The sequence below is a fragment of the Vairimorpha necatrix genome, chromosome 4, assembly GCF_036630325.1.
Source record: "Vairimorpha necatrix chromosome 4, complete sequence".
NCBI lineage: Eukaryota > Fungi > Microsporidia > Nosematidae > Vairimorpha > Vairimorpha necatrix.
In genome coordinates, this window is record NC_088819.1 from 262,707 (window position 1) to 287,077 (window position 24,371).

Here is a 24,371-nt window from a genome sequence, read left to right on the forward strand (position 1 = left end):
AAATGTTAAGATCAAATTATAATTATTTTTGTTGAAAAGAGTAAATGAGTCTGAACGAAATTGCATATTTATTTAAAAACTTTATCTTTTATATTGTGTTTGAAACAATGGTTTGTGATAACCATGTTGGATTGGTCAAACTTGTGTTAAAACAGTTTGGTATATGATTACAACCAATGATTGGTAACTAGAGTTACAACAATTTTTTAACATTTTTTGGTTTAAGAGTAGGATTTTGATAAATCATTAACTAAAATACAAAAGCATTATAAATAGGCTACAAAATTAAATGAAACAAATTTATGCAATCGCCGTAAACGATAATTGTGAATTGTTTTAACTAGATTGTTGTATGCGAATTTCATTTTTTTGTTGATTTCTAATATTTTTTTTTAATCGTGAATTTTGTCATCCTTTTTTGCACATTTTAACACCTTAAATTTGGTACATGGCCGTTTGGAACCCGCGACGAAAATTTCAAAAAAAAAGAAAAATTAAAAAATTAAGGAAAAAAGACTTAACGATTTATTTTAAATAATAAAAGAAGATGATTTATTCGTTGATTTGGGGGGATTTGGAAAGCCCAGAGGAACTGTAAAAGGTACTCATAGTGTTCATCCTGGTTAATTCCATGTATTTATCGAATATTTCTTTAGAAATGAGCCAAAACTAACCAAATTATTTGGTATCGTGTCTCAGAATCGCTAGGTTTGAAGGCATTGATGGAGTGATTCGCAGTTCTATGCTCCATCCCTATGCTTGTCTAATGTGGCCTCGTATGCTACCTATTGATTAGAGATCATAATAAAAATGGGCTATACTTTCTCTTGTATTACCTCAAGGAAATAGCAGTATTTCTATTAGTTATAAAAACGAGCAAGGCGCACGCCGATTCAGCATCAAATGTTTCAAAATAAACTTTCTTTGTTTATCCATGTATAAATTCATTTCATCACTAAAAAGCTCATCTGCCTTAACAAACATTGTTTTTGCTAATTTGGCCATTTTTTGAAAAGGTCTTTTAAAATTTCGAAGCGAAATCCAAACGGTCATGTACCATATTTTTTATCTAAAAAAAACTAATACACCCAAGGAAAGATCGTAAATTAATCCATACCTTGTTTTTTAAAAAACAGTTTTTCAAGTCCTGTTTTTTTAGTCGACATTAAATATAGTAACTATTTATACACATACACAGTATAGTTGCAATATATATAATTTAATACGACGAAAATAATTGTATATTTACTTACGAACCTTAGTACTAGAAATTATATGCAAATAAAAAACGTTATTGGGTTAAGAGTTTTTTATTTCATAACAACAAATCTTTATAAGATCGCAGTAATAAAGATTGAGATATTCAATTATATAAATTATCTATTATTTGAATGTCTATAGGCAGTCCTGAATATTTATTTTAAACTTGTAAATATATGTTTTGTACATAGTATTTGGTATTATATTTGGTAAAGTTAAAAGTTTTTTTTTAATCAAAGTGCTTTTTTATGTTTACATACAGATATTTTTATACATTGTGGCTCGAATAATTTGCAATTGAAGCTCAGAGTTTCATGCACTAAGCTTATAAATAGCTCAAACAGATGCTAAATTTATTTTTTAAAATTCACAAACATATGTAGTATATTTTATTGTGCAACGTATTTATTATCACGGGCCAATATCCGCGTAGATAATCCATAAACTTACCGAAAAGCTATTAATATTTTAACGATTGAAGTTTATTTCAGAATTTGAAATTCTTTTCATGTTATATTGACATTCGAGTATTTTTATCATCTTATAGAACATTTTTTCCCCAGATGTACCATTTAGAAATTCAAGTATATCATTTTCATTCATCACGGAATTTATTGCTTTGAAATTTTTTTCGCACATTATTTTGTCATTTAAATCAATATTGAAATTACTTTTGAATAATTTTACTAAAGCATCTTGTAAATAGTTTTCTCTATACTTTATTATATTTTTATTTATTAAAATACTTATCAGAAGACTCAAAAGCTTTATTTCTTCGTTTTTTAGTTCAATTATTAAATTTGTATTTACAACAGTGATTATATTAATTAATTCATTCTATCAAGTCATATTTAAATATTTTAATAATTTCTCTTTTTCCTTCTTTTCTTAATTCATCTTCGAAATTTTTTCTTACTTCATTTTCATAAAGGTTTAGAATTTTTCTATATAAAACTTTATGTTTAAATATATTAAAGAGATCATTCAGTTTTGATTTAAATGTACTGCGTAAAATAATCTTAACTTCATTTTTAAAATGTGTTATATCTTTTTCAGTTATTTTTTTACCATTTAACATATTTTGATTTTTTTTTAATTTGAGTTTTATATATTTAATTGCTCTTTTTGTGAGATATTCTCTAGTATTAATAGATAACTTTCTTTTTGTAATATAATTATTCATGTATATTTCATTTTCATTGAATCCTAATGTATCTAAATTTTTTTTTTATTAGTGCAAATATTGCATGCTCAATTTCACATTTACTGTTTTCTAAGCCTGTAAACAATGATGTTAGCTTTTAAATGCATTTCCAAAGTTTATTCTTAGTCTTTTTAATATCCCTAAAATGGCAATTTACTGCTTTTTTGTATTTTTCTATTAAATCAATGTTTTCGTTTTTATAATCTAGGATTTGAAGTCTAATACAGTTATTACTACATTTTATAAGATTCCCGATTTTTTTAAAGGTACCAAATATAGATTTACTACTAAAATTATATTCATTTATATATTTTTAAGCTCCTAAGAATACGCAAATTTTCATAGTAAATCTGCTTGATAACCTCCTGGAGTTCGATAAATTGTTTATTAATAAATTAATGAGCTTTTTCTTATTAGGTCCTACATTTCCTATAATTTTGGTTCATTCGTTTTCTTTTATCGATTCTTCATATTGTAAAAGATGTGCAAATATTAAATTGATGCCTGTTTTGGGTTTATTTAAAATGTATTCTACTTTTTTATCACTTTTAATAATCTTACTAACATTTCAACGCCCCCGAGACACCCAATATTTTGCTTCATTGTATAAAATTTTTTAAAATTTTCTTGGAATTCAACCAAGCATTCTTTTTTAATAATTTTATTCTTATTAAAGAATTATTTCTCTTTTTTTATAAAATAGTTATATTTGACTGACTTTTGGGTAAATAGTCTTGTTTCATTTTCTAACTTGATATAAAAATCTGCTTCTAATTTGATTTGATTAAATGTACAAACATTTAATAATATTTGGTAAAAAGATATAAAACGGTCCAAAAGAACAAATTTATATAATTCGTGAAAAAGCAAACTTACATTATTATCGTTTTCATTACTATATGACATATTTATCTTAATTTAAGGATATAAGTTGCTCGAAATCTATATCTTTCACGTTTATTTTAAAAAAATAAAAAATTTCGTCAAAATTTATACAAAAATTTACATAACGTGCATAGTTTTTTTGCGTACATGTATTGGTGGGATTGGAGTAACCAAATTTTCAATGCTATCGTATTTTTTTTTATTTAATTTTGTAAAATGGGTGCCCACAAAACATCTTTTTCAATAATGTATTCATATATTATATCCTTGCGATCATTTTCTCCCTTACATTCTACATTAACCTTTTTTATATATTGATTATTTTTTTGTAAATAATTGTATGCTCAAAACATGATACATTATAAATTAAAACAATATTTCGGGCAAATCATTTTTGTATTCTTTATATAGTTTTTTCTCGAATTTTTTTACAGATTTTTTATTACAGTCTACTAATATGCTTTTTACTGCATTTCCATTAGTAGAATTAGAATTATAGATTTTTATCATTAATTTCTAGTATCAGTCTAAAATATCTGTAATCATAATTTATTATTTTATGTTGGGTTTGGAACCCTTATGAATAAAGAGACTAACATGGCAAACACGAGAGTAAATGGGGTAACAAGTGAGACCGTGGTCAAGTGGCCAGAAATTTGTAAAAAGGGGCGAAAAGAATAGGAGCAATGACGAGAATTGAGGAAGTATCTTTAAAGCAAACATTGAGACATGCAAGTGTCGAACTGGAGGATCTGATCATAGAGGAAATTTTAGTAAATTTAAATAATTCGAGTGAAATAATTGAGGAAATGGGAAAGTTGGTTAAAAATGAAGAAGAAAGAATTGGAAGAGTTAGTCGAAGGTATTAAAGAAAACTTAAGAAATGAGATCAAAGGGGAGCTAGTAAGAAGAATAGCAATACCAGGAAAACATTATCAATGTAAAAGAAGAGAAGATACGTTTCGTATTTGGAAAAGTAGGACATATAGCTAGAAGCTGTATTAAATATATAGAAAAACATAAAGAAGAAGATGTGAATAGAAATTTTAAGTTTTTTGGTATTTATTATAATAATAAGTCAAATAAGAAGAATTTTTTGAAGAAAAACGATTATAAATTAATATTACCATCCGTGGATGGAAGAGAAAATACAAGAAGAGGCTCGGACAGGAAATATATGAGTAGCAATTCTACTGATAATAGTAACAAGAAGTTTAATTATGGAAGCAAGACAAATAAGTTCGTGGTTGAGGAGTGAAAAAATTTTTGATTATAATATTAAAAGAGATAAAAAGGGCTTACAATTAGAGGAAGTTGTAGATCAGTTTGCAGTTGTATTAAAACCATCATAATAGAAGATAACGTTTGGAACTATAGTAAAAAGTTTTATAAGGACACTTAAAGGTGCTAAGGTCGTGAGAAGAAGTCAAATAATTCCTCGGAGTGCAAAAAAAGAGATGAGGAGATACTTTCAGAAAAAATTATAGGCGTGATAAGTGTCATGTCCTCAAAACCATGACATCTGTGTTTTACTGTGTTAAAACTTTAATCAGTAAAACACTGCCCCGAACGAATAGTCTAAGGCGGTGATCTCTAACGATCGGACATGAAACGTTATGTTTCATAAATAAATATAAATAGTCCAAAAAGTTAGAAGACACCGAGCATGAAGAGTAACTTTAATAACAAATCAAATAAAAAGAAATATAATACAAATATTTTAGAAATGTATTTAAAAAACGGAGATATTACTCCAGTTCATGTCATTTTGAATTCAAAGACATTAAATGAACAAAACAAAAAACGAAATAACGAAGATGACTATATACAAGTCAAAATCAAAGTTCCAGACTCGGACCTGGAATTTACGAAGAAATTAAAAATAATAAAAAACATCGAAGAATTCGATTTCATTCCTTGGTTTAAGGAATTTGAAGAAATAGCCACACAGAACAAATGGAATGCTGAACAAGGCATCATGATACTACGAAATCTAATTACTGATCGACGCCTAGAAGCGGATATTTTCATTACAGATGCAGCAACAACCAAAAGAAACTTAATTAAACATATTTTTGAGCAAGATGCTAAAGAAATGTTGCAAGAAGCCTTTAAGGTAAAACAAATAGATTTTCTTTTTATAGAAAACTATTATGAAAAGATTTACAACAAGATAAGTATCTATAGCGCTTATTACGAAATAAGCAAATCGGAATTTAACAGACATTTAAGCGAATGCTTTTATCAAGGGTTAGGAAGAAACTCTACGTTTGAAATAATAAAACATAACTTAGGCGAGAACGTCTTAAATGCTTATAATCACCTAAAAAATATTGAGAAAATGATTCGAAAGAAAGCAGAAACTAAGAAAATAAACAAGGTGTCTAATGACGAGCCAGTATATCAAGAAAGAGAAGGATCATACAGTAAAAAGTTTTCAAACAAGACGAATAACCCAAGATCTTCGTATATAAATAAATGGTGTTCTATACACAAAAACACTAGCCACGACACCAAAGACTGTTATTACAATAAAGACCGACAAAATGAAAATAAGAAGAAAGAAACAAGAGAAAATCTTAAGATAATCAAAGAACCAATAAAAGTAATAAATGGAATTGAATTAGAAGGTTCAATTGAAAAGAAAGAAACCAGATTTTTAATCGATACAGGTGCCACAAGAAATTTTATTAGTAATAAAAAGATCAAAGAATTGAAATTATCACCCATTGAAGATGTGGAAATCCAAAAAAATTTGCCAATGAGCAAAAAGAAATAACTAACAAAACAGTACTTGTTAGAATAACATTAAAGAATCTAATGAAAGAAAAATACGTAAGATTTTATATATTAAAAAACAACAGCGATGATGTAATATTAGGAAATGAATTCCTAGTCGCAAATGAAGTAGTAGTAAATTACAAAGAAGGAACAATTTATGTAGGAAGGGAGAGATTGAAATTTCTACATAACGACGAATGTTGCGAATTAGACGCAATGTTATTTGAGAAAAATAATGTAGCCCACCTTTTGTCAAGATGCTATCGTATTAGTGAGACCGACCTGTTAGAACAGGAAATGAAAACAAGGTAGATGAATGTGCATTAAAAACAGAAAATAAAAAGAACTTTAAAAAAGATGAAAAAGAAAGAATTTATATTGACAGAAAAATGACTAAAGAATTTATTAAATTTGTCCACGAATTGTCGGGACATTGCGGGCAAGTAATCATGTATTTAAACTTAAAAAGATGGTACAACATCATAAACATTAGAACAGTGATCCGCAAGATATGCAATCAGTGTATCGTATGTAAAGAAAACAAGGATTTTAAACAACAGAATCTAGAAAGAAATAAAATAGATAGCAGTGCACCATTTGAAATAATAAGCACAGATATTTTTGGTCCTTTTCTCCTGGAGGAGTTTGAGGGCGACTCTCTAAACCATAAGGGTTATATCTTGACCATAACCGATGTGTTTTCGAGATTCACGAGAATTTGGTTTGGTGAGAAGTTTAGGAGTGAGGAAGTTATTATGTGTTTAAACGAATGGAGTGATGATTTTGCGAAGCCTAAAGCGCTAATTTCGGACAATGGTCCGCAATATAAAAGTAAAAAAATGAAAGATTATACTAATAAAATACAAATCGAACATCGGCTAATACCGATATATTACCCTCAAAGCAATGGAATTTCAGAACGTATAAATCAAACAATTGCAGAAGTGCTGAGAATGAATATAGGAAAGAATATAAAACACATTATTATGCAAATTGAACATCGGATAAATAATAATGTTAATACCACACTGGGAATTGCGCCTAGAGAAGCAATTTATAAGAATAGTTTTTATGACATTGAGAAAAGGGTTAATGTGCCATTTTTGCGAAACATACCTGCAGTTGAAGTGAACTATAAGCGACGTATCGCAGTAAATGACATTGTATACTTAAAAAATTATAGCAATAATAAACTCGAGCGGAAATACTATGGGCCGTTTAAAGTTATGGAAATCGGTAAGAAAGGAAGTTGGGTTCGACTTAAAGACATGCCCAACTGGGTTCATATTAAACAGTTGAAGCTGTAGGGGGGCAGACTGTCATGTCCTCAAAACCATGACATCTGTGTTTTACTGTGTTAAAACTTTAATCAGTAAAACACTGCCCCGAACGAATAGTCTAAGGCGGTGATCTCTAACGATCGGACATGAAACGTTATGTTTCATAAATAAATATAAATAGTCCAAAAAGTTAGAAGACACCGAGCATGAAGAGTAACTTTAATAACAAATCAAATAAAAAGAAATATAATACAAATATTTTAGAATTGTATTTAAAAAACGGAGATATTACTCCGGTTCATGTCAATAAGGAACGAATTCTGATTGGAGGAGTCCGATACGAGCGATTGAGAAGCCTAATGGTGGCGGGACGAATTGTGAGTAATTTTATGGGGTTGAATGATTTGATTGAAAAAGGCCCTTATGCGTTACTTACAATAAGATACATTTAAGCAACTCAAGGATCCTCGGTATTTAGTGTGATTGATCTTGAAGAAGGGTTCTTCCACATAGCAATTGAAGAGAAACACAGATATAAAACAGCGTTTGAATTTGATGGGAATGTGTACGAGTGGAACAGCATGGTGATGGAATCTAAGAACGCACCACAGATAATGCAGAAAACAATGAATGGGATTTTAAAGAATTTTAAAGGAAAGGGTGTAAAGGTGTATTTAGACGATATAGTTATTCACGCTAAAGATGGCATGCGACACGACGAGTTATTTTTGGGTGTAATGAAAAGTTTCCAAACGCACGTCTCAAGATTAATCTTAAAAAGATACAATATAGGAAAGGAGAAGTTTATTTATTGTGAGTGTCAGCCGATGGTAGTAATAAAAAGCCATCAGAAATAACAAGAAATGAAGCGTTAGAATATAAGCGGAAGGAGTGCGTGAGGAAATTGCGGAGATTTTTGGGTTTGGCGATTGGTTTAGAGAATTTATTAAGAATTTTGCGACAATAACATTAAACCTATTTGAGGCTTTAAAAACTAGCAGAAAATGGAAGAAGAATACATTTTAATTCAACAAGAGTTAAGCAATTTCAGCTAATAAAGATACCAGACTATATGTTTTGAATTTAGGTTACGTACAAATGCGTCGGATACGAGGCTTGGAGCAGTCCTTTTACCAAGAATAAAGAAGGGATCTGGATACCTATACAATGGGCCTCAAAAAAAATTGACACCAACGGAGAGAAGATATGCTATTTTGAAAAGGAGATGTTAGCGGTTGTATGGGGCATAGAAAAGTTTTTTTACGAGTTGAGAGGAAGGAAATTTGAGTTAATGATGGACCATAAAGCCTTTGGAGAGCTTAGAAACAACCCCTTCTTTAATTTTAAAGAGTAGATTGGTGGATTATTATAATACAGGAGTATGACTTCAACGTGCAATATGTAAAGGTGAATTAATGGCAGATGCGGATGCTTTAAGTAGACAAAATCAAGATGATAAAAATAAAAATGAATCTTTAATATAGAAAAAAGTTTCTGCACAAATGAAGGGAAAAATTGAAAAACACACAGTGATCAGAGACAAAAAGGAGCATTGGGAATTTGATAATGGAGTACAAAGGGAAATCCCAAAATTGAAGAGAGATCAAAAATTGTAAAGGACATACATGAGGGGTTAAACCATAGAGGGGTAAAAGTGACATATTTTGAACTAAAGAAACATTATTATTAGCCGAAAATAAAAGATCAGGTAATGTGAAAAAAGAGCATGCTAGATGTGTCAGATAGGTAATAGGAAGAATAAGGATGGTGTTGATTATGTTACATCAAGTTATAAAGGCGAGAAATTTGCAATTAATGTCATGGAGATTGGTGATCCTCGAAAGTTGGCTTTAATGGGAATTGACTATTTTACTCGATATTTGTATGCTAGTGTTAATAAAATAAAAGTACAAATATGATTTTTGGTGTTTTAATGGATTAGTCTAAAATAGGAGATATCCCCGGATGATTATAAGCGATAACGCCAAAGAGTTAGTAGGAGAAGACTTTAGGAAGTGGTGTTTCATAAACAAGATTGAGCATAGGAAAGTTAGCGTAGAAACCCACAGAAGCAACGGCCGGATAGAAAGGGTGGTAAGAACGATACGTGGAAGCGTATTTAAGCAGCGTATGGTTGATTCTGAAGCTGCAGTGAATAAGACAACGGTGATGTACATTAGGACGGATCATAGCGGACTTAAGTGTACCCCCTTGGAGGCTGTTAACGTAAGAAATAAACATGTAGAGGCAAAATGGGAAAACTCGGGAGATGAAGAATATGCCAAGAAATTTATCAAAAGGGCGAGAGAAAAGTTTTCGGCGGGCCAGGCTGTAAGAATTGCGAAAGAGAGAAAATCTTGGTAATGTTAGCAAACAGGATAGTGGTAGATTCGACAGAAAAGGCGATCAGCTTGAAAGTTGTGGGGAAGATTCTTATCTAGTAAAAACTGAGGATGATAAAATTATCAAAAAGAGACATTATGATCTTAAAGGAATTATGGAAAGTAAGACTAACCGTCTCGAGGATAAGATGTTGGGGTTGGAACCCTCATGAATAAAGAGACTAACATATAATAAAATTTTCAAATGTATTATATACTAGAGATTGGAATATTTTCATTTTTGAAAAACTACGCATCCTACATTAGTATTATATATAATAGTTGATCTTTTGTATATAACCTCTATAAAACTAAATAATTGCATGTATAAAAATATAGATTAAACGATATTAATAAAAAGTTAAAAATTTATGATCTATTCAAATACATATATACCTAAAATATGAAAGTCATTTAGTACATGTAAGACTAGAAAGAGCTTGATTCTATAACAACTTCATAGTCATTTTGATTTGGGATCCTCCGTAAGACCTCATGGGAGCATTTCTCTTGATTACTCGAGAATCAGTTCAAAGGCTATGAGCAAGGCGGCAGAAGAAGTCCATGTACATGTTTATACTTTCTTAGCCATATTCTACGCTAAATAAAAAAAAACAAAGTAATAGCCATAATATAAATATCATATTCTATTATAGCATTTTTTTTTAAATAACCAACATGTATCTGCGCATATCTAAGTTTATTCGCAAACTTATGTTATTATTTTATTTAAACATATATTTATATTAAAAAAGGTTTCAGGCAAACAAGCCAAAAATTAGTTCAGGTATATAAAATAGTAGATACTGTAACAACGACGTTAAACATTAGTAAAGTATCGTAATGTAAAATTTACATATAACTTTCTATTTTTTAATATGTTATTATGTTTTTTAATCAAAAAATGTCTTTATATATTAAAATCGCCAAAATAATACCATTTTGTGTTTAATATTAAAAATATATTGAATCAAGTATATTTCTAGTAAAAATAATCATATTGATCGTAAAGTAAAAGAATAATTATACAGTGTCCTTAGGCACATTAACAATCTAATATGATATATTCAAACAATTCGATGTGTCATCTATTTGTAGTGTTTTTTATATTACACGTCCCCCGTGAAAGTTTTTAACAGTTGTATTTTCATTAAATTATTTCAGATTTCTTCATTCCATTTTTTATCATCATAAGTAAATCAAAATTTACATTTTCATGTTAGAGCGTTGTATCATTCAATGATTAGAAAATTTAATGCGTTACAACATTGAAATAGGTTTTCATTATTTTATTACATGCTCATTTTTTTTAAAGATACCCAATGATTACTGTCAATATTTTTTTAGCTATTTTATTCACTAGAGCTACTGAAAATTTACAGAAAACACTCAACAACATCGTAGCTATTAAAAAAGACAAAAAGCAATATTCTACGTATGATATTAACAAATATTACGAGGTGGATTACATTATCTACGATATAAAATCCAATCATGATCAAATTGACATAATCAATGATGGAGCCAAAACAACAATAATTACTGATCATTACGAATATGTCTTCGAAAAATGCAAAGAAATGTTGTTTCACAAAAGAAATTCTACCAAAAGTCCAAGAATATTAATTTTTGACAAAAATTATTGCAATTCTAAAAAATATAAAAGAGTTATCGACAATTTGCAAAGATATAATCTACAAAACAAACTAAAGGAAAATAGTTTTTACTATGAAGTTATTGCTGAAAGGGATAGTCTAATATATGACTGTGTTATCGATAATATTTCAGAGTTAAACTTCATAAAAAGTGATCGTCCATTTTATTACTATTTATGTTACCAAAATCAGGGAATTTACTATTTCTTCAATATTAATATACTTGATTTTAAGCCGCAGAAAATTTTTACAAAACATCTAAAAAATCAATTTTTGCTTAAAAAATATGACAAACGCTTTCTTTTTCCCATTGTAGTTTTTTTTGATTTTTTAGATCTAAATGAAATATACGGCATTCCCCAATACATAAGAAAAGAAACCTATTATGATGGTTTTTTAGATGCATCTATCCACGAAGACAATTTTTCGACTTTTCATTATATAGAAGATGCAGTAATACATATACATAAAGAAAATGTTACTTTGTTTTCATATAGAAAAGAAATAGAAAACTTTACTGATATTACAATTAAAAAAATAATTATGGAGGAAAGTTCATTTATGGATCTTAAAAGGTTAGTGATTTTCAGTAATACAAATCAAAGAAATATGGACGAAATTAATGTGTTATTTAAAATAATCAAGAACAACTTCCCTATTATTAGAATCTTAAAAAATATTTTTAGACACAAAGACTCTGCAGTTCATATATTTTTAAAAGAAATTCTTATTTCCTGTAATTTAATTAACAATAATGAGTGGGAACTTTTAATGAAGAATATAGATCTTTTAGGTTCAAATATGGCTTCACCTCGAATGAAAAAAAATTTTAAATTATTTATAGCAAAATTTATTAATTATATATCCTCAAAAAATATAATTACTTATACAGTAAAAATATGTATTATAATGGAATTTGAAGAGATAATAAATGTAGAGAGTTATATTCCAGATATATTTATAACCTTAAAAAATTTTCTAAATAGTATTTATGCTAAAGGTAACAAAGAAAAAATTGATCTGATAACAATATTTGAGGAAATGTTAAAATATAAAGAAATCATATCAAAATCAGTTCATAACACATGGGATGATATTTTTGATGAATTTACAGCATTTGAAAAAAAAGAAAAAAACAAATAAAAATTAAATGTAATTTTTCTTTCACATTACTTTATCATGAAAATGTATTTTAACATGAATTCAAAACATATAAAAAAAAACGAAATAATAATCTTACATATTTCACTAAAATTACACACTGATCTATACAATGAATAATCGTATTATAGAATAAACTCATTTTTAGAAAAATTACATAATTTAGTTTTCATAGAATATTCGATTTTTATACTGTTGTTATACGAGGATCTAGAACTATGTTATAAAAATCAACTATAATTTGGTTTTAGAATTAAAGTTTTATTTGTATTAGTTGTGTTTTTTAATTTTCAGAAAATATAGGATAGTTCAATCAATTTATAGTGTATTATAGATAATTATTGTTCTTTTAGACTCAAGAAATAAAAGAACTATATTTTTAGTCTATAGCTCTTTTCAGTGTCTGAATTTTATTCTATTTATGAACGATCTGTAATTTTTTATATGCTTTTGACCCCTCATCTATCCCTCTGTTATTGTTTTCTTCATACAGTTTTATTATACATTATTCAATTAAGATTATTTAAGGTACATCATTTCAAAATTATATCTAAGGAGAAAAAAATTAAATAATATGCAATAGAAAATCTTTATTCTTCCATAGATTGTCATTTTAATATAGAATCGAGCCAATACACATTATCCGAAAAAAAGTAAATGAAAAAATACTTCTTACGTTTCTGCATTTTCCACCACATATTAGATAATATTACGTCAATTTAGTCTTTGAGACATTTATTCCCACATTTATTACAAGTTGTTTTATTAATTGGTTGATAAATTCTTATATATTAGTCAAACTACATCCTATTTGCTTTAAAAGTTTGCTGAAAATTGACATAATTGACGGGGAAATGTGAAAGGCGGGCTATTACTTATAATAGACAAAAACTCAAAAATATAACGTTCAGAAAATGAAAAATAAAAACATATTATTTAAGATGTTTATTGAAAAAATATGCCCCTGAGTTTATTTAAATTTTTTTTCATATTAAAGATAATTGTAAGTTAAGGGTTAAATTTATTGAATATATATTTTCAACTAAATATATAAATATTTAATTAACATCATCACTAAAATTTTTTTTGCATTTATGTAGGCGTAACATTATTAAAAGGTAGCTGGTTGGGTGGAGCAATTTTATGCAACACATTTCTCGTATTAAACATGTTTTTTTGAATGTAATTCATTGGGTTGGTCTTCATGGCGCTTTTTGAGATAAAACCAGATGTAATTTACAGCAATAACTTTTTTTTACCTTACGTTAGTGATTCATTAATTCTAAAGAATATATATGGTTTACTTGAAAAAAAAATATATTTTAATAAACATTTCATGGATAAATACTTGAAACCCATGGGTAATTAATGTAACTGTATATTTTGTAATGGAAGCTAATATTTATAGTGTTTCTGAAGCTGTTGCGGACAGGAAATAAAAGTTGATTTAAAACATATTAATTTATGCATGCCAAACGGGCAAATACAATAAAAAACGAAGTTTGATATGTGTTTTATCCTCAAAATATAAAGTTTTAAAATAAAAAGAATATTCACGATTTTTGTGTTATATAAATAAAAAATTTAAAAAACAGAATTACTAGAGATTTTTAATAAATTCTTAATGATCAAACCATTCCAAAATTCGAATAAATCGATTAATATTGCTTGGTTTTTTATCTTTATCTTTTAGGAATGAATCAATCTGTTTCTTAAAAGTCCTAGAGTTCTTTAACAATGCTTTGTTATAATTCCTATAAAGTTCTTTAATTTTTTTATCACATTTCTTTTGTTCGGATTCAATATTAAACAACATATTTGCAGCTAGATCATTGACTTTGTAGTTATAACTCCACAGTTCTTCTAAACTCATTTCGATAAAATCTTCATATAAAGATATATTATTTTGATTATTTCTAATGACATATTCTTCGATTTTTCTTTTTATTTCTACGTCTAAATCAGAATTCAGTATTCTAGAAAGGTCAATTGTGTTTTGTTGACGGGGCGCTGCTTCTTCTAGAAACGCTTTTAGTTTTTCTTCGCTTTCCAAATTATCACTAGTGAAAATTGGTAAAATTTTCTTAGATTCGAATACAAGAACAATGCTTTTAATAGATATTATTAATAAAGATAGTGAAATAATCATAGGGGCAATTTTCATATTTTTTATATTGTTCGACATTTGTGAAATTGAAAAAAATCTTTATGTATAAAAGCGTTGTTTTTCACATTATAATATCAAATTGCAAGTATTTATACGATGTTTCGCTACTTAAAAATGTACAGATCCGATCAAAAATTTTGCATACGAAATATCAACAATTGATAAAACAAGAAAAAAGGAGCTAGATATTATAGATTATAATAGAAATAAATATGAATAATAAATCATAATAGATATTTAATTATAATCTAAGTGATCTTATGATTAATATTAAATAATTGATCAAATGAATATTGATGAAGAATAAACTTTATTTTTAAAAATAATCTAACGGCAAAACACAAAGATTCTAAATTTTGTTAGTAAACATACATCTCTAATTAAAATTTATGACGTATTATATTAAAAAATTCCAAGTTTACACCCATACCCATGAATTTCTTAATTATAATTTTTACAACATTAATTAAATGCAGCAAAGAGAATATTCCTATGTCCATCTTCTCTGGAGAATTTAAGGAACGGGAAGAAAATTTAAAAACATATTTAGAAGGTTTTCGTCCACCAGCAAAATATGAAATAAATCTTCCGAAAATCAATAACTCCGATATTAAAAATGAACTCAATAATAAACTTACAGCAAAATGTCAAGAGTTTATGAAAAAAATGATATCAGCTTATAAGATAATGGAGAAAAGTTGTATGGACGAACTCAGAATTTACAATGTTAAAGAACAAGAATTTAATGAAGAAGGAAAATTATTTAATAAAAACGAAGAGCAAATTATCATAAAAGAAAAAATGCGTAATTTTTATGATCATTATGGTGAAGAAATGAAATTACTTGATGTAACCCTTATGAGAAATATTAATGAACTTAAAATGCATTATAAATATAAAGACAGCGTATCAAAATATAGGGTTATTCATTAAATACTCTTTGTGTTATATTATTAGCCTTTTATCCAATAAAATAACTTTGTTATAAACATTTTATATTTTGTATATTTATAAATTGAATTTTTTGTGTCATTGGTAAAATTTTAATAAAATAAAAACGTTATGAAATTAAAATATTAATTAAATAAATTCAAATTATTAATTGTTGATGTGTTACACATATGATTCATTAAAATTATTTCATAATATTTCTTTCTTATGTCTAACGAAACTTTATATAATTAAAAATTTTAAATGACTTTAAACATAATATAACAGGGGGTTTTTAATATCGCCAGTGCTCATAAATATATTGATATGTTTTATTTCATATCGTCAATGAGGATCTTTTATAAATATCATAAGATTTCTAAAGGCCTTTCGATGTAGTACTATAAGAATAAGAAAAAAACAACCGCTAGAGAGGTAAATATTATAATATTTTTCAAAAAAAAAAAACGTAACAGAGGTAATAAACATTTAAATTACAAAATACAGGGTGGCAATATATATCTTAAAAAGATATAAGCTGTAAACCTTTTTAAAATGAAATAATTTTTATGAGTATGTATTTTTAAATACTGACAGCAAAAAAAAATTCATTGTAAGACTAATATACACATAGAATAAATCTATAAACATAATAGTAACAAGCTTAAAGTTGAACCTAACATAGACATATGATTTTTTTTACCAATGTATATATTATTAAATTCATTTAAAGACATCAAATGCCTAAATACCATTAGATTTGCATTCAAAACATCTTTAATATCTTTGAAAATACCATGCAAAGTTTTATCATGAAAGTACAAAAGGTTTCATAACTTAAGTGTGGTTTTTTTTCATATAATTCATTTACTTAAGAAAAAATTAGTGACAAGATTTATACTTAAGATAGGCTATAGTTGTACATTTTTTGTATAAAACATAAAATTAAAGGATGTATTTTACAAATTAATAAATCTCTTCAAAATGCTTATAAAATTGAGATTGATTCGATCTTTTTTATCTTTTGATAATATTAAAACTTTTGCATGTTTAAAAATTTTTTATTGACATAAAAAACCAATATTATAATAACATTAACGATTTACAACCTTGTGTAAGTATAATTAAAAAACTCTGTAAATACGACCACATTTCAAATGATTTTAGTCGAGTTCATAAATGTGAAATCAAAATAATTCCATGTTTGCTGGCTCGGCATGGTGTAATCACTAATTAGAACATTGGATACGGGAAAGAGCTTGGAAGTTCTATTACATTTAATCGAAAACAACTAAGAAGGCACTTGGTGCGTTTCGCTGGACCATCAGAGAAGATAAGGAAGCTGCCAAAAGGCGTGCTTTAAAACAAGCTCATACTCTAAAGAGATTTTTTAAGCAGTATTGAAATAACTGAACATGAATTTACAAATAAATTATACAGTAGACAAGAGATAACATCTCATATATTTCTAAATAAATTTAATAGCAAATAAGAACTATAAGATTTAATATACATACTAAATTATTTTATTTTTTTTATAATTTTTCTACATTTATATCTTCACCCTTTTCCATATATTTACCCTCTTTGTCGTGTATCAGACTTTTTCGCATATCAAATGCGTCTTCGTCGTCATTATAATATCCAAATATTCTTCTATATTCCACATATCCTCGATTTTTATAAAATGATATTCCAATTGTGTTACTAACTCGTACAAATAAATCGACAAATTTACAATTATATAAATTACCATTATCTTCTAATATATTCATCAGAAGACTGCCCAATTTATATCTTCTAAAGTTGGGGGCTACGCTTATAGCACTAAGATGATTATTGAATGTGTATGATGATCTATCATGTAGTTCCAGTTTACTTAAAACATACCCAATAGGAATTCCAGATTCATTTGATACACAAAAGCAGTCTTCTGTGTGGTTTTTTAAATAATACAAATAATAATCAAAGGTGAATGATTCTGAGAAGCCATCAAGATTTATTTGATCCAATTTGAACAAGGAATCCGGCATGAGCGGATTGACAGTGTACATTAAGGGCTAAAAACAACACGACTTTTTCAATATGATTGAAAATACTTGTAAAATGAGATGTTATATTTTTTTGTAAAAATTAACGCATAGAAATCGAAAAATAACTTTTTTTTTTATTATATTTAATTGTCAACATTACACATCTGTCTTTTCAACTGTAAAGTTAATTTTTATGTTTGTACTAAAATATTCTTCTTTCTCTTTAGTTGTAGTCTCTTTAATCCTTAAAATATTCCCAATATCGGTTTTTAGATATATTTTATCATTTTTTTTCTCGTAATGTTTAATATTTTCTCCAATAAAAACCATACCTAAAATTATAAAATCAAAATTTAATATTATGAGATATTGAGAAGTATCATTACAATATATTTTATTATCTGATACATGAAAATTCCTAATATTTCTAGATATCGGGTCTTTTTTCATAAATCCCGAACTTTTATACATACTAATTCCACTAAAAAAATTTTTATATATAAAATCATTGTATACAAGAATTTGATCGCCCGAAACGAACTTATTATCGATTCTATAATCAGCAAATATATTGTCATTCCTATTATTAATAAACGTATCTCCCGAAATATTAAGAGAAATATGAACTTTTTTTATATTTGTGATTTTGTATATTTTGACAAACAAATTATCATAAACATAAATATATGAATTATCAATATTTAAATATCTCACATCTGATCCTAAATTAACACATAATCCATCTTTGCACAATAAAAAATCTTGATTTTTTATATCTAATTTAATATTTTTTTCAATAAAAATTTTAAAATTAATTTCTCTGAACAATGAAAATATATTGCTCAAATATAATCCAGTTTTACTTATTACCTTTTTATAGTTAATATTATTAATATTGTATACATTTACAATATTATTTTTTACAATAATTAAATTGTTATTTTCTCTAATAATATCCAGAATATCGGCCTTCTTATATTTATATTTGAGATTTAGATCTACGTCATAAATATAATGTGTATTATCTTTTTCATAAAATAAAAATTTATCATTATAAAATAATATTTTAGATATTATTAGACATTCTAAATAGTGGATTTTATTTTCTACTATTTGATATTTAAATATTTTACTAGCAGTTAAAATAATTACATATTTATCTGTCTCGTATCCTTTTAACATATTATTCAATTTAATGAAAAAGTTTTTATTTTCATAAATTTCTATTCTATTTCCATTTGAGCTTATCTTGTAATTAAATGCAAATTTCATATTGAGTTTATTTCTTAATCTTGATTGTTTAACATAATTAAACATGCAAAACATCGGAAATTTAGAAATATTATTATTTGTTATTAAAAAAGTACAATCTTCATCACAATAATCTACAGTAAAAGCATTATCATAAAATGTCATTGTCTTATTGTCAAAATAAGCAGACTTGTTTTTGTAAATTATTATTGTAAAATTTTTATATCGAAAATATCTTTCATAAGAATCAACTACAAGAATATTTTCATCATCAATAAAAACGAGATTTTTATGCTTTTTATCTGAGGAAATATAAAAATGAACTACAGGCGTCTGTTTTTTCTTCAAAAGAATCTTACTATGATATTCGTAGATAACAACATTTTCTTTTTCAAAAATGAATATATTCAAATCATTTACAATTATATCATCAAAAGTCTTTTTATATTCATAATCAAGTTCTATAAATCCATTTTTGTATTTGTAAAATGCAAATTTGTTTGTTCCTACAAACAAAAGAAAATTTTTATATTTTACCATTTTCTTAAAATTATGCTGAAACAATTTTTTATCTTCTTTAAATACTTTTATAAAATGACTTGGAGTAAGTATTAATATTTCATTATCTACCACTGTACTAAGTATTTCATCCCTAAAATCAAGTATTTTTATTAAATTCAATTGTTTATCGTATATTTCTACAGTGGACAAAGTTATAACATAAATCTTATCTTCTATAATGTGAAAATATAAATGTTTTTGGAAATTTGTAACTTTTTTTAATGAGAACATTAGAGGGCAATTTATACGGAGATATAATTTCTATATTATTTTGCCCTTGTAGGCAGATTTTTTATTTTTGGATTTCTTTAAATTTGCAATAAAAAATTGTAGCAGATAAAATTACGGCCTAAATTTGATAAATTATTTGAACTACATTGTGTAAAATTAAAAAGATGAAGAACATTTTGTAAAATTTTTATTTTTCTTTGATTGAAGAAAGAGTTGTTTGAAATATTTTACATCAAGTTTTTTGTTATATAGTTGGATTTTTGTTTATAACCTGTTCAGTTTATTCTTTTTTTCATCATCCCTTTGTTATGTTTTTTGTTTACACGATACACAAGTAATTTTTTAAAAAATCGACATATCTATTGATAAAGTAAGTAATAAAAGGGTTGTAGATATGAATGAAGACACTAAATAAGAAACATAATACATAGAATATATTTTTTTCTAATTCAAATAAATAATTATACAGTGCATTTAGTTTCGATATTAATATGAAAAATCTAAATGTTCATGTAAATGTTAACCTTTCTCAATGTTTATTTCAATAAAATATAAATTTAACCAATATCTATTAAATTAATTTCATTTAACCTTATGTTATTATTTATTGAAAAAAATATATATCTCACGACGAAGTTAACAATTAAATTTTAATTAATCGAAATGCAATTTATTCTCTTTCTATCACTAAACTTAAAATTAATGTACTATTAATTTATCATAAAACAGACTTTTTAGTCTCATAAACCCCTTCGCATATCGTACATTCAATGTCTCTACATATACAAACTTTTACATTATCATCTGTCTTATATTTGTAAACATTTTTAAAAATTATTAAATCTATCATATCTAATTGGCATTCTTCTTTAAAAATCTCATGTAAAGTCTTCTTTTTCAGTATACTAATATAATATAATATTTTCTTAATATTCATAACATTTCTTTTATTAGTCTCTTCGTTTAAATTTTCAATATGAAAAAACATACTTTCTTTTAATACAAATTTATCAGTAAAAACACCATGAAAATATCCTGTAGAATCTACCGTACCATTAAACTCCAATTTATTCCATGGATCTTTATTATTTCTATATATCGCTACTTTATCTAAAAAAACATCTTTCAATTTATCACTTGTTTTTAACAATTCTAAATTTTTAAAAATTGCACATAGAGCATTTTCACTTAAAAATATGTCGTCGAGCTCTCCCTTTGTAAGAATAATCTTATTACCATCTTTTATATCTCTTTTTATTCTTTGTGTGCGATTCACTTCTTTTAAAAAAGAAGTGTTTTTATATCTACCATTGAGCTTCAATTTCAATTTCGAATGCTTGCGATTTAGTTCGTTTTTAGTGAATATCAACAGAAAATATAAAAGATAATTCATCCTTTTATTTATTAATTATTTATTTAAAAATGTTTCAGGTGTAAACATGATTAAAAGATAGATATAAAATTACGGAAGGGCCTAAAATATGTCAAGTATTAAAATTATATTTTGTCAGTTAAACTCTAATCTTAAAATATTAATTAAATTTCAAAATTATTTCAAACAAACACAAACTTATGAAGAAATGTATTTAAAATGTGGTTTTTTCAACGGTAAACGTAAAGTTAATACCGTTATTTAATTATTTACCCCATGAAGAACAAGAAAGAAGAAACACAGAAAAAGCTCAATAAAAAGAAAGGACAGAATACAACCCTTAAAGATGATAATAATGTAAATATGGATTCTTCAAATTCTCCATGTAAAATTACTGAACATGTTCTTGATGATCTAAGTATTAGATTTCTTCTTTTACTTGATCCATTAGATGTAGAAAATATTGAAAGATTGTTTTTTATTCTTGAGGAAGCACATTGGTTTTATATCGACAATTATAATATCAAAACTATACCATTCATAGACTTTTGTAGACAAATACTTGCACATAATAAAATCAATATTGATCTAATGGAGGGAATAAACATTTTTAGAACATATAAACAAGCTATAAAAGTGTACGGTTGTATAATTTTTGATTCAAAATTGGAATCAGTGTTAATTGTTAGAGAAAATGAGAGAATAAATTCTTACGGGTTCCCAAAAGGTAAAAAAAGTAAAGATGAGAGCGGATTAGAATGCGCAATACGCGAAGTAAAAGAAGAAATCGGATATGACGTGAGTAATAAAATTATAAAGAATTTTTCTATAAATTTATTTGAGAAGATGAATTTTTATTTTGTTTTTAATGTAAAAAAATCAACAAAATTTGTTTGTAATATGAAAAATGAAATTATGGATATAATTTGGTTGCCTATTAGTAAATTAGAGGATGGGAGTCTTGGTAAAAAATTTTCAATTATTACTAAGAGTTATTTATTGTGGAGAGATTTATATTTGAGTATTTATGATCATAGATTTAAATTCAATAAAAAGAAGTTTGTTGATTTGATAGTCGACAAAACTAAAGTAGACATTGTGAATTGATGTACATTTAGAAAACAAAAACTTAAATAAAAATGAAAAAATATGAATAAGAATATATAAGATATCAAAAGTTTATATTAAAAATTACTTGTATTGAATATTTATTGTAATATTTTTTTTATAAAATGTCTTAATGTCATAATTTTTTGAATAAATTTACATTGTGATAAATTATCGATAAATAATATACAAATATTATTTTGTAGTAGATCATTAATAGACAAATTACAACTTTATTTGTTTCGATAATTTTTTTTTGAATTTTTGTTTGTTGCTATATAACCTAGAACAATATTTATTTATGTTTTTAATCCATCAAAACGATATCATATTGCTGCCAAATCTTAAATTTTAAATTAAAATCTGTTAATATGTTGTTGTAATTGTTCCAAAGGTCACAGCTTTCTATTCTACAGATTGTTGATGAAAAACCATAGAAACGAAACAAAAATTTTTTTATAAACATTTAGAGAAAAAAACTACCCAAAGTCTTTTAGAATTGATTAAAATTTGTCGATTTTCTGTGTTTGTAATGAAATTTTTAAATCAAATTACATATAAAAACTATAGTATTACTATTTCATTTTTATGATTTTAATGTAAAGCTATGGCATTACCTTAAGATGGTGAGAATAAAAAGAAGCAGATCCAATATCCTAACCACAAACCAAGATGAATTTTTTTTATTCAGTAAGATAAAAATTATCGCCCTATGTAAAAATTCCCAACAAACGGATCGTGTTTCTTCTAAGCGTAAGGGCACGATGTATATAGCGTAGTTAATATTTGAAGATTGAAATATATAGAAAAGTGAGTTATATGAATAATTGATTGTGGATCATATAGATTTAAGTATAATTCAACGATCTTCTCTATCTAATACATGCAAATATAGCCGATAAACTAAAAAAACAAAATTTTTGAGAGAATTATATTTATTGATATGCGATACAGATATTTTGGGGGTATAAAATTTTAAACATGATATATCAAAAAAATAAATGATGATTGCTTAAATGAATCTAATTAATGTATCAAATTTTTATTAAAAATCATATAAACGTGAAAAAATAAATAAAACATACACAACTTGAAATATGAGTTAAAACCCCCGAATATTTATTCAATATAAATAATTAATATATGTGTCCATAATATTATGTCAAGTGTCAATATATTATAAAAAATTGCCTATATTGTAATTTAAAGATATATTCTTGATAAAACTAGTAAGAGGTATAACTACTCGATCTTGTCAAAATATTTCTTATTAGTCGACATAGAAATTTCTTAATTTATGAGAGGTTTAATCTCTATCAAGTTACATTATATTATATGTTTCTTTATAGCTTCATATAATTCATAAAAAAGAAGTAAAAAATATGAGTTTTGTATATAAAATTCGTAAATTTTATTGCCCATGTATTTTTCATGTATTTTTTTTATATTGGTAATACACAATAAAAAATATCAAGTACTCTTATCATTTAATGTCGATAATATCTGTACTATAACTCTTCCTCTTGATATTGATCCATTAAATACAGAGAGTTATGTTTATATGTTGACAGAAATACCAATAAAAGAACATGTAGATATTGACGCCTTTCTAAATTACAATTTAATTCATCCCGAGAGATGTCATTATTTTGATTATAGCAAGTTTGGTCATTACTTTAACAATAAAATTTGTAGGGAAGAACAAACGGATTCTATCAAGAAAAATTATACTGTTGATAAAATATTTATTGAAAAAAGTATCATAATCAATCCTTCAAATTATTATTATATAACTGGAATACATTCTAGAGACGATAGAACAGTTTCAAATTTATATATAACATCTAGGATACGGTTTATTAAGAGAAAACCTATCTACTCTGTTCACTACATAGATATACTACACCCCGGGTTAAAAAACAAACAGATAATTCCATATTTTCATAATAGTCACATAATAAGCCCCCATGTGTTATTAGAGATTCAAAAAAAATACGAAGCGTTTGGACAAGATTTTGCTAGATTTCTAATGTTTTATGATGGAAAAACTACACCTGAAAACGATTTCAAAATTGAATAAATTTTTTTAATGATTTTTGTGTTATAATTAAA

General features: G+C 26.0%; 9 protein-coding genes across 9 annotated transcripts; 4 read left to right on the forward strand and 5 right to left on the reverse strand.

The window, feature by feature from the left end:
• Positions 1-1,728: 1,728 nt before the first annotated feature.
• On the reverse strand, positions 1,729-2,443 carry VNE69_04040 (uncharacterized protein; the record flags this gene model as incomplete). The annotated part of the gene is made up of 2 exons (XM_065473284.1): positions 1,729-2,097; positions 2,177-2,443. The coding sequence occupies 2 exons, from the start codon at positions 2,441-2,443 to the stop codon at positions 1,729-1,731; spliced, it is 636 nt and encodes a 211-aa protein (XP_065329356.1).
• An 8,670-nt stretch (positions 2,444-11,113) lies between these two features.
• On the forward strand, positions 11,114-12,589 carry VNE69_04041 (uncharacterized protein; the record flags this gene model as incomplete). Its single annotated transcript, XM_065473285.1, has 1 exon — positions 11,114-12,589. The coding sequence occupies one exon, from the start codon at positions 11,114-11,116 to the stop codon at positions 12,587-12,589; it is 1,476 nt and encodes a 491-aa protein (XP_065329357.1).
• Positions 12,590-14,228: 1,639 nt separating this feature from the next.
• Positions 14,229-14,756, reverse strand: VNE69_04042 (uncharacterized protein; the record flags this gene model as incomplete). The annotated part of the gene is made up of 1 exon (XM_065473286.1): positions 14,229-14,756. One exon carries the CDS (start codon positions 14,754-14,756, stop codon positions 14,229-14,231), a length of 528 nt encoding a protein of 175 aa, XP_065329358.1.
• Positions 14,757-15,206: 450 nt separating this feature from the next.
• On the forward strand, positions 15,207-15,707 carry VNE69_04043 (putative SP-containing protein; the record flags this gene model as incomplete). The annotated part of the gene is made up of 1 exon (XM_065473287.1): positions 15,207-15,707. One exon carries the CDS (start codon positions 15,207-15,209, stop codon positions 15,705-15,707), a length of 501 nt encoding a protein of 166 aa, XP_065329359.1.
• A 1,532-nt stretch (positions 15,708-17,239) lies between these two features.
• Positions 17,240-17,758, reverse strand: VNE69_04044 (N-acetlytransferase; the record flags this gene model as incomplete). The annotated part of the gene is made up of 1 exon (XM_065473288.1): positions 17,240-17,758. The coding sequence occupies one exon, from the start codon at positions 17,756-17,758 to the stop codon at positions 17,240-17,242; it is 519 nt and encodes a 172-aa protein (XP_065329360.1).
• Positions 17,759-17,893: 135 nt separating this feature from the next.
• VNE69_04045 (uncharacterized protein) lies at positions 17,894-19,780 on the reverse strand (the record flags this gene model as incomplete). The annotated part of the gene is made up of 1 exon (XM_065473289.1): positions 17,894-19,780. One exon carries the CDS (start codon positions 19,778-19,780, stop codon positions 17,894-17,896), a length of 1,887 nt encoding a protein of 628 aa, XP_065329361.1.
• A 718-nt stretch (positions 19,781-20,498) lies between these two features.
• On the reverse strand, positions 20,499-21,173 carry VNE69_04046 (putative exported protein; the record flags this gene model as incomplete). The annotated part of the gene is made up of 1 exon (XM_065473290.1): positions 20,499-21,173. One exon carries the CDS (start codon positions 21,171-21,173, stop codon positions 20,499-20,501), a length of 675 nt encoding a protein of 224 aa, XP_065329362.1.
• A 255-nt stretch (positions 21,174-21,428) lies between these two features.
• On the forward strand, positions 21,429-22,259 carry VNE69_04047 (mRNA decapping complex subunit 2 (DCP2); the record flags this gene model as incomplete). The annotated part of the gene is made up of 1 exon (XM_065473291.1): positions 21,429-22,259. The coding sequence occupies one exon, from the start codon at positions 21,429-21,431 to the stop codon at positions 22,257-22,259; it is 831 nt and encodes a 276-aa protein (XP_065329363.1).
• Positions 22,260-23,679: 1,420 nt separating this feature from the next.
• Positions 23,680-24,339, forward strand: VNE69_04048 (putative SP-containing protein; the record flags this gene model as incomplete). The annotated part of the gene is made up of 1 exon (XM_065473292.1): positions 23,680-24,339. One exon carries the CDS (start codon positions 23,680-23,682, stop codon positions 24,337-24,339), a length of 660 nt encoding a protein of 219 aa, XP_065329364.1.
• Positions 24,340-24,371: the final 32 nt, after the last annotated feature.